Source organism: Drosophila hydei, unplaced genomic scaffold (genome assembly GCF_003285905.1).
Source record: "Drosophila hydei strain 15085-1641.00,03,60 unplaced genomic scaffold, DhydRS2 tig00000001-arrow-pilon, whole genome shotgun sequence".
Classification (NCBI taxonomy): Eukaryota; Metazoa; Arthropoda; class Insecta; order Diptera; family Drosophilidae; genus Drosophila; species Drosophila hydei.
Window position 1 is genome coordinate 13,167,896 of NW_022045643.1, and position 10,891 is coordinate 13,178,786.

General features: G+C 42.2%; 1 protein-coding gene across 1 annotated transcript; it reads left to right on the plus strand.

Moving 5' to 3' along the window:
* The first annotated feature begins 238 nt into the window (after window positions 1-238).
* LOC111597579 (odorant receptor 67c) lies at window positions 239-1,714 on the plus strand. Its single transcript, XM_023312377.2, has 4 exons — window positions 239-1,101; window positions 1,160-1,358; window positions 1,417-1,572; window positions 1,636-1,714. Exons 1-4 carry the CDS (start codon window positions 239-241, stop codon window positions 1,693-1,695), a joined length of 1,278 nt encoding a protein of 425 aa, XP_023168145.2. The 3' UTR covers window positions 1,696-1,714.
* The last annotated feature ends 9,177 nt before the right edge of the window (window positions 1,715-10,891 follow it).

Below are 10,891 nucleotides of genomic sequence, written 5' to 3' on the forward strand. Positions count from 1 at the left end.
GTCGTTTCTATATTTGATAAATGGCCGCTGTAAGTTGGGCCAACTAGTCAGCTTTCAATTTATGAGAGCTTCGCAGCTGTGAAACTTCACAGCTCCAACGGCTAATTACATTGAAAGGCTGTCGCTTAGTCAGTTAAAAAGTTTACGCACAATTATTAACACTTGGCCCAGGCGACGTGATGGGGCACAAAAAGTTGACAGACACGCCCAGCTCGCTGCAGCCCATTAGACCGTATAAATGCTCGAGTTTCAAGCGCATTCCGTACAGTTGGAAAAAACTGGACAAGCAGCGGGCGGAACCATGAGCAGCTCTTTGGTAGAGAGTCCTCGCACCTTTGGGGACATGATGCGAATGCCTGTGCGCTTCTACAAGACCATTGGCCAGGACATCTATGCGCATCGCTCAACGAATCGATTGACCTCGCTGCTGCTCAAGATCTACCTGTACGCAGGCTTCATCAACTTCAATTTGCTGGTCTGCGGCGAGCTAATCTTCTTTTACAAGTCGATTCAGGACTTCGAGACGGTTCGCCTGGCGATTGCTGTTGCGCCCTGCATCGGCTTCTCCCTGGTCGCGGACTGCAAACAGGTCACCATGGCGATGTACAAGAACACGCTGATACGGCTGCTCGACGAGCTGGAGGAGATGCATCCGAAGACCCTGCTGGCACAGCAGGCCTACAAAATGGCCGACTTTGAGCGCACCATGAAGCGTGTCATCAGCATATTTACCTTCCTCTGTCTGGCATACACGACCACGTTTACCTTGTATCCGGCAGTTAAGGCCACGGTCAAGTACAATTTCCTGGGCTACGAGACCTTCGACCGGAACTTTGGCTTTCTCATCTGGTTTCCCTTCGATGCGACCACTAAGAACTGGGTTTATTGGATTACCTACTGGGACATTGCCCATGGCGCCTACTTGGCCGGCATTGCGTTTCTCTGCGCGGATCTTCTGCTAGTTGTAGTCATCACGCAGCTGTGCATGCACTTCAGCTACATAGCCTCGCGCCTTGAAGCACATCCTTGCGATTCGGACCGGGATGAGGAAAATGTACGCTTCTTGAGTGGCTTGATCAAGTATCATGATAAGTGTTTGACGTGAGTGAAATGCGATTAAGGCTTTCCTTATGCCAACTTACCGCCCCGTCTTCCCCAGACTCTGTGAGCACGTCAATAGCATGTATAGCTTCTCACTGCTGCTGAACTTTCTGATGGCCTCCATGCAGATCTGCTTCATCGCTTTCCAAGTGACCGAGTCGACGATTGAGGTTATTCTGATATATTGCATATTCCTGATGACATCCATGGTGCAGGTGTTCCTAGTGTGCTACTACGGAGATGCCTTGATAGCAGCCGTACGTGCCGAAGCGTGCCATCCCAGCCATACGTAGCTAATGAGAACGTCTCTTGCAGAGTCTGCGTGTGGGCGATGCGGCCTACAACCAAAACTGGTTTCAGTGCAGCAGAAGGTATTGCATCATGATCAAGCTGATGATTCTGCGCAGCCAGAAGCCAGCGATGATAAAGCCACCCACATTCCCACCTATTTCCCTGGTGACATATATGAAGGTGCCTGCGACTGCCAGAGCTGAGCTGCAGCTGTTAAACCTGTTGTTTCTCCTCTTCTTCTAGGTGATCAGCATGTCGTATCAATTCTTTGCCTTGCTCAAAACAACCTATTACAGAGACTAAGCTGACTCCCAGTCGCAGAAGGGGCAGTTGCACATCTAATGATGTCGGCGGCACACTTTGATAATATTTAATTAAAAATCGCATTTAAAATTAATAAGCTTAAATTGAAACCAATAGCGCCTGAACGAGCACAAACGAAAAATGTAAAAGAAATGAATTAAAATACATAGAGGAGCAAAAACAATTTTTCAAAAGGAATATTACAGCACCAATAATAAAACGACCCCCATACACACACACACACACACACGCACACAGAAAACAAATCTGTAATGGCCCCAACAGAGGCGTCCACTGCACAGAGATGCCAGGAGCCATCGCCGCTGACCAGTCTCCTGCTGGTAATAAAAGGAACAACATAAAACGCAATCACAATCATCGACAATAATCCGGCAGCGGCAAAAAATGCTTATTATAAAATTTCACAGTTTTTCAATGAGCGGCAAAAAGCAAAGCAAGTAAAAAACAAAATGAAAAAAAGAGAAAAAATAATAAAAAAGGCAAAAAAAAAGCAATGGCTTTTCAAAATCATAATGGCAGCTAGTAACAAGAGTTTTGTGTACAAATAAGTGGAAAAAAATTGCCAGGCAGTGGCATAACGATCGGCATCCCCGACCCCGACTCCGACTCCGACCACGACCACGACCACGACCAGGTCCAGGTTCAGGTCCGCGTCGACGATGTCTGTGTCGATGTCGGCGTCAATGAGAGCGAGCAAATACCACGTCAGCAGCTCCAATGGCATCTGCACCACCCACCCACCGCGCTGTTCGTCAGCTCGTCGTGCACGTCACGCGCAACCACTTAAAAAACCTTGGGCCACCCACCCAAACCTATTACCAAGCCATTCTCCAGTTTCTATGTCCCAGCCTCCAGCCCTCGGCCACCGCTCTCACCGCTCGCTCTCCCACTTTGCTCGCTGCATTTTCCCTTAACAGGCCGTTAGTCGTTATTATTTTGGTCCATTGACGCTGCGGGCCATGGCAGCACAGCTCTATGTACACTGATATATATATATATATTTGTATATATATCCCGGCCGGGTCACCTCTCTGCTTAATGCGCCGTTCAGGCCAACGGCAGTGCCCGGGCCACATTATGTACCACCACCCCCAGCCCGACTAGCTCGGCTAGCCCGCCCCGGAGAGTCCATCAACAGCAGCATCCCCCAGCCACAGTTTGAGCTGTTTGCCACCCTCGTTGACGTTGATGTCCCGTATTGGAATCGCGTTCGCCTCGCCTTGTTCATCCTCGTTTGCGTCCGTGTCCGCGTTCGCATTCACGTTCACGTTGACGTCGACGTCCACGTCCATCGTCCTGGACGCGCACTCTCGGCAACAGCACCACCAGGAGGGCAATTTTTATAATTTTAGTCTCGTTTGCTTTGAATTTATTTGTATTTTTCTTTTTTGCTCTTCTCTGTTTCTTTTCCTTGTACTTTTCATTTTATTTTTTCCTCTCTCGCCCTCTCGCCCACTCGACTGACGCTTGACTCCTCCCTTCCTGCCTGGCAAAGCGGCTTCCCTGTTGCGGGCGTTGTTGGCTTTATGTTATATGCCTGCTGCTGCTTCTTGCTCAAATTTCTTGTTGTGCACACACACACACACACACACACATGCATCTATACAGATTTAGTTATGGTTTTGTATTGGTTTCATTTGACGCTTTTCTACATACTCTTCCGGCGCAACAAAATGGCGTTGGCCGTGTATTGATTTTTGATTTGTTGCTGCTTTTATTTTCGTGAGGTTTCTGCCCTGTGTAGGCCAACTATTGACTAATCAGAATTTATGCAAATTGGCACAACTGTACCTTCCCATAGCCAATTTCGACTGGCAGTCGTCTGTTTTCATGCATGTGGAGTAACAAGTCAATGTAATTGGAAATATGAAAAAAATAACACTTAAAATATATGTTTATATATTTATCTGTTCTGTAATCAGATTTAATATAAATATATTTTGCAGTTGAAATCGCCTTTCCCTTAAGCCAATCATTAATTTTTTATTAAAGTCTGAATTTGCTTTAAAGGAAAAGTGATTAAGGAAGAAGGCAATTCCGTTCACTTTCTTGTTGGCTGTCATAGTTTTTGTGCTTATCAGACTGCTTAGCTAATTGCTTCTTCATTTTTTAGATAGCTTTCATTAGCTGAGCGAACACACCTCGGCTGGCCTGGTCAGTGGTGCAGGCAAACATTTTGTATTGAATCTGCATCAGGATGCTGGCAACGGCTACAAAGTGTGCGCAAATACGCAAAATCATTTTATTTCGCTTGTCAGCTTTTAATTTTATGCTCTTCCTGACGGAGCAGGACCAAGACCACGAACAGAGCAAGGCAATACTTTTCTTGCTCTATGCCTTTTGTGCGCTCGTAATGGCGTTGGGACTGGGACTGGGACTGGTACTGGGACTGGGATGGTGGGTAGAGCTGGACTTGGACAGGACTGGCTGCTACTTATGCGGCAACGAGCAGTCCGGCTCCGACTCAAAAGACATCCCCTCTGCGTGTCGGACGTCGCCTTTGCGGCACACCTTCCCCTAGCAACGTTAATGAGATCCAAACGTCAAGCGCGGAGGCAACTTTCCATTCCGTAAAATTATTTGCTTGTTTTTTTTTCGCTCCTTTGTCCCCCTCTCATTTGCGCAGTGTCACTGATGATCTGGCATGTGTCCTTTTGGCTTGTTAAGAAAATGTCGCTCTCTAATGCTCAGCAATGTCAGGGACAGGACGAAGACAGCGCTGAGTAGTCGTTGGCTGCGCTGGTTCTGCCGCTGCCGTCGCGCTCTTAAATTAGAAAAATGTAAATTTATTTTAATTAAGATAAATAAGTAACAAAATGTTTTATGGAAATTACGTTAACAACGTGGGGACAAGCGCCTGTAATGCGAGTCAGAGAGTGCTGGGCGTAGATTTCTTTCGTTTTGGCTATTACTTTCGAGAGGCGACACACTCCAGAGCAGCGCATCGACCGCATGGCAGCACAGGACAACGCAGGACATGCAAATACACATTAACAGCAAGCCAGCAGGCGTTGAAGGCCCCCCCAAGGGTGGGGTCTGTTAAGAACAAATAAAATTATTTTTTCCACTTGTATGTTTTCAGGCAGTTTTTACGGCATTGTGGAAAAGTTAGCCATTGAATCAGATCGATGGATGATTTTTTATAATTCTGTTTTCATGTTTCGCATTTTATTTGTTATTTATTATGTACACATACTTTGGGAGCGACTGTTATCGACACTCATTGAAGCGGCTTGATGGATGTTGTTGAAACTTTTAATTGAAGCCAAGCTGCTAGGCCTCTCGCAATTAATATATATTTGCACTTGCATTTACCACACAATATTCGAACAAAAACAAAACAAAAGCAGAAACAAATGCAAATAAAAGCCAGCGGGTTTTTTTTCCATATCCTTTTTTTGCTTTTCATGTAAAAGTTTTATTTATTTTAATTAAGTTGCTTAATATGTGTTTTTTTATTGCCTGCTCAGACATTGCATTAAATGTTCTGACTGAAATTTACGGTCATCAAGGTTTTTTTTCACGTAAACCATAATTAAAAAATATACAGCATGTTAAAAGTTTAAACTTTGACAATAACAAGGTCATTAAATACGACAAATATAGGATTTAATTAAATAAAATTGAATCAGTTTATGCTAGAGTGAAGCGCCGCGAGCATTGAACCCTTTGTGCGCCATTTCACTTAAACAAATGAGTCTAATGCCTCATTGAATTCAATTTAATATAAAATATATCATTTTATGGGAATTACTTAAGCGTGCTCCTCGTCCAATGCCATTTGGCGGAGGCTTAATTATTTACTTGTAATTAAAAGTCGGCTTTATGCACATCACATCAAGTGCATAATCACAGCGTCGTAGGACTGGCCGGGCTGACAGCAGCCTGACAGGGCCATTGAGACGATCTCTGGGTAAGAAGACGCCCAGACGACATTAGCCGGCAGCCTGGGCAAGTAAGCAGCTCAAGATTATGTCGCCCCCAAAGTAAATAAAACTTATGCACAAATTACACAAGTCAGTTGACTGGTTGCCTGCTCTACCACGTCGAGGTCTCCACTCCACCTTCTACAGGCTGTCCCCTTCTGAACTGCTCTGGCCATAATTAAAACGGGCGCTGAATGAAATCGCATAAAATAAATTAAACATTTTAGGGCAATTTAGAGTGAGAGTCGCTGACTGTGTAGGTGTACGAGGAGGTGTAGGTGTAGGTGAAGGTGCGTTCTCTGCATGCTCCCAGGACAATTGCAGCTCTAAGTGAAATATTAATGGTGTGGATATTCCAGTCATGAAGCAGATTCTTTAATACTGTAATCCCGACGCAGTTACGGGTGGGCGCTCGAGCTGGGACTGCTTTTAATGATTTTTGCTTCTCCTCTCTATTGTTGTTGTTGTTGCTGTTGCTGTTGCTGTTGTCGTTGATGATGCTGCTTCTGTTGTTGTTATGCACACACACACATACACACACACACTCCAAAACATTTTCAAGTGCATCATTATTTGTTGCGAAATGTGCGGCCGTCCAGGCCTGGAGGCGTGGCCAAGGTGGAAGCCTCGTGCAAATCCAATGCACTGCATTTTTAATCCTGATGTCAGATGTTTTTGCTCTGCCCATGTGTGTGCGTTTTTTCAATGCCGCAACTGAAGTGCATGCCACGCCCCCTGCACTTCGCAAGCAAACATTTATGATGACGACGGCGACTGGCTTTCGCTGTGCCCTCAAAGGTGGCATGGCTGCTTTTGTTTCCATGCCCAGTCCATGGCGTTCGCTGGCAAGCGATGTGTGGGTCGGTGCTTGTCGAGTGCAGTCCTGGTTGCATAATGGGATGTCTGATGAAGCTCTTAGTCGGCATAATTATTATTATTATTACTTCTTACTTTTCGAGACTCAGCCGATATATGTTGAGCTCTCTACTCGCCAGTGCTGTAGCTCGTGAAATGAACTTATTAATTATACGAGCTTGGACTACGCCATGAACTAATCAGCAAACAGAAGCAAGGCAAGGAGAGCAGTGCGAGTAGTGCGAGCAGCAGGAGGTAGCTGCTTTTGATCGCAACCACTTGAATGCCAATTAAAAGCGTGTAAATAATTTTTAACAATTGCCAAACGTACAAAGGCCATGCATAAATTATGTTCCATAACATTAGGCAGGAGAACCTGCGCCAGGATGAGCGTGAGTTATGGCAACTGCATTAGCATAAGGATTTCGAGTGCGGCATAGTTTGACACGGGTTAAGAAAGGAACCGACCGAGGAGCCTTCGCAGCCCATGCCCAAGAAAGCGACAATCATAAGCATAAATCGTGGGAATGCAGAGAGCAACAACGAATATTCAAATTAGACGTATGTCACTTCACAGGGCACACAACAGAGTTCAAAGGACACAGGGCAAACAGTAGGATAATACGGCATTTAAAGCTGGCGCTAGAGTTTTGTCAACGTACACAACATAGACAGAATAGATGAATAACTGAATAACAGAATAGTTGAATGGCTGATTGAATGAATGAATGAATGAAAGGGTGATTGTTCTAGTTCTCACATCATGCGATCCCAAAGTGGCGATCGCTTTGTTTTTCCATGAGGGGTCGTCGATCGCCAGATTCTCAGCGGATGATGAGGCTGTGCGTCTTTTCAAGCTGTCCCGTAACCCTATTTTGTTTTTTTTTTTTTTCATTTTGCATACATTTCGACCAATTTTTAATTGAGATTTTTACCTGAAAATTGTGAGGCTCGCCATCGTTTGGGTGCGCCGCATGCAGCTGCGGCCCGCTCTGGCCCTTATCTGAGCTCTGGATTAATGTACAATTGTGTATTTATTGAAATGCGCCAAATATTTTCATAAAAAATACCACAATATTCCAAATGGGAACCGGTTAAACCGGTCCCTCTAGCATCTATCAGCTTGATCGGCCCAATGCAGAGCGGCGGCTGCGGAAAGGCCTTGAGAAACGCGGAACGACGCCTTGTAACAGCAGGAAATATAAGGAAGCTGCTCCGATCTGAGCAGATGGCCCACTTTAGAATAAGCTGGGGAGACAAATTCATTAAAAATCATTTGTAATATTCAACCAAAGTAAAATTTCAGCCATGCAGACTTTTCGCTAAGGGGATTTGTTGCGTATAATAATACTAAGAATAAAACAATATTTAATAATACCCTAAATTCTAAATGAAACAATTTTATCAATATATTTTTATTTATTATGTTTAAATTTAAAGCAATAAAAGAGATAATAAATCAAATATTTAATTTACTGATTTTTAATATTCATTACTCTGAAATAGTTCCAAATATTTGCTTGGGGCTAGCAATTTTTTTATTTAAAAGTTTTAATCTTCACAATCTATCAGAAAACTTGGACAGCGACAGCTGCGGGTAGCTGAAAATTTAATTTTGCCGCCCCATGTTCAGCAAACGGCAACTTAATTTACGCTGAAATCCATTTGACTTTATCTGACATTCCAATCAAGCCGTCTAAAAATTTGTAACAACATAAAAAAAATCATAATAAAAAGCCAAAAAAAGATCCCGAAAACAAAAAAAAACTTGCTCACAGTCACGTCGTACAACTTTTGATACAAATTTTTTTCCTAGAGCATTTTTTTCAGTTTGGCCTGCCTGTGCCCTGGCGATGATGATGATGAGAAAGGATGATGATGATGATGATGATAGTGGGGTGGCGCTGCGCTAATGGGCAGCCCACCCCTCGCTGATTTTACGTACAAAAATAATTCAATTGTTCGTGCGTTCGCCTCTCTAGCGAGAGAAGGACTCGGAAAATTAAAATAGTGTGGCAAAATAATAAAAAAAAATAACAAAAAACGCTGAAAAATATAAAAAAAACGTGAACCGACATGGCAACAATATGTGCTGCGTACTTGCCACGGGGCCAGTCGGCCTGGTCGGCAAATGCTTGGGTAACTCGGTTTCCTTTTAGCTGCTGCCATCTGATGCTCTGCTTCTGATGCTGCTGCTGCTGTTGCTTCTTTTTCTGTGCGCACATAATTTCCGGCTTGCTTTCATTTCATTTTTTTTTACTGGAAATCACATGCTGACATATTCTTCCTTACAACAAAAAAAAACCTTTTTTTTATTAAAATTTTTTAAATGTAATTTTACAGTCAAATTGTAACAGTTTTTTTAATGCTCTAACAAAGAGCATTTGCATTTTGATACACAGCTTATAGGAGACAGCTATAACCACATATGTTATATATTCTGATTCCGCTTTAATTTAGACTTTTAGAGTATTTAGCTTATGTCACAAAATTTATAATATGTAAACTGAATGTTTTGCATATAGCCTTCAGTCATGAATGTACTTCAAGATGCAACTGAAATGTCTCTTGTCTCTTACTAAAATCTCAACTATTCGATTATTTTCTGGAAGACATGCCCAACATGAGTTTGAAAAATAAATGTATTTGTAATGTTTCATATAATTAATTCCGCAATTCTTTAGGATATCTTATTCGTCATCTTTTAACCTCTCCTTCACATCTCGATGTCTCCATCAAATTTCTTAGTATTTATTAAAAATAAATACATTTTTGCTAGAGTATTCAATATTCGTCTGTTTGTGCTGTTCTACTTATGTTTCAGGGTGTACTTAAAAAAATAAATATATATATATATAAAAATATATATATATATATACATATATATGTATATGTATAAATGAAATTAAAAAGTGCACAGTTTACGCTCTATAAATTTTAATGTAAATGGATTTAGGTTTCTTCTGCTTCTTGTTGTTGTTGTTGTGGCCATTGCGTTTCGTTTCGCACACGCTCGTTAGCTTTAAAGCGCATTGTTACTGACAAGCTGTCGGATGCGTTTTATGTTATAAATTTTGACTTGTTTTTGTGAAGAGCAATAATAAAAAAAAGAAACGAAAACCAAAAAAAACAGAGACAAAAAATGTTGAAAAAACGGCGCATAATATGCAAATGCGTGAGTAGTTTGTTGTCTGTTTGGGAACTTGGTTTTATGTGTGCATAAGTGTACTCAACTCAGCGCTATATGGCTGAAAGGTAATGACAGCAATGAGCATGCCTAATGAAATATAGCCAATGATATATGCGCCTAATGATTTATAGCCTAGTTGCTTGGTTAACTATTCAGTTAAAGGTTAATTTTGTAGACTATATATCGCATGCTATTTAAATGAAAAATCACTCACAGATCTGGGCGATTTACAAAGGAGAACTTGATCGGTCACAGGGCAGTTGCTGGCTAGGAAAAGTTAGACTTCCATCTTCTTGAGTGGCTGCTGTAGAAGCTGTCAGAGAAGACACATTTGTAACCAGCTTGCTTTTAAATCAATTCCTATAATAGTTCTATAGCATCTACTTGGCCATTTGGCCTCTAGATAGGTCAAAGTCCAAGTGAGTCGAGGGCATCTAAACATCCTTTACTCCACCTACTTCCTTTGAGTATAATAAGCTTATTGAACATTAAATTGAATAATAATAAATAAAAATAATAATAAGCTGAATAAAAACATTATAGCCAAATCTTCCAGCTCACCTTAATCATTGCTATTGGCCTTAATTCGCGCCTGGCTACGATAACCTATTAATCTTCACTTGTTAGTTTCATCAGTTTCCAATTGCACAGCCTTGGTAATTAATGGAACTGCATTTTTCCAAGCCAGCGAATTTGATGTTCAACAACTTAATGGGACAGTCAACTTCATCTACTACTGCATGCATATCTGACAAACTTTTCCACTAACTTAAAACCACATTAATCTTGGCCACTCGTCGTCGTGTTACGTGGGTAACATCAATCACCAGTCAATTTGCTCACCCCGAACCCAAGTAACACACAGGCAACCCACAACATGGCGGCCGCTCTACCAATCTCTCTGCCTCGCGCCCTCTCTGCACAGATTTTTTCCACTTTTATTTTTTTTGCAAATTTATTGACATACAAATGGGATTTTGACGGCGCTAACAAGTCAATAAAGCAAAGTCATAGACCTCAAGCGACGACACAAACTGACAGCTAAAATTGTCAGTTTCAAGTGCTTGGGCAAATTTTACAATAAATAAAAGTCGAAAGAGTGCGCTACCAACAGCAGCAACAGCAACAGCAACAGCAACAACAATACGAATTAAGCCTATTAACCTTTTTTCTGCTAACAATATGAGTAGTACAAAAAACGAGA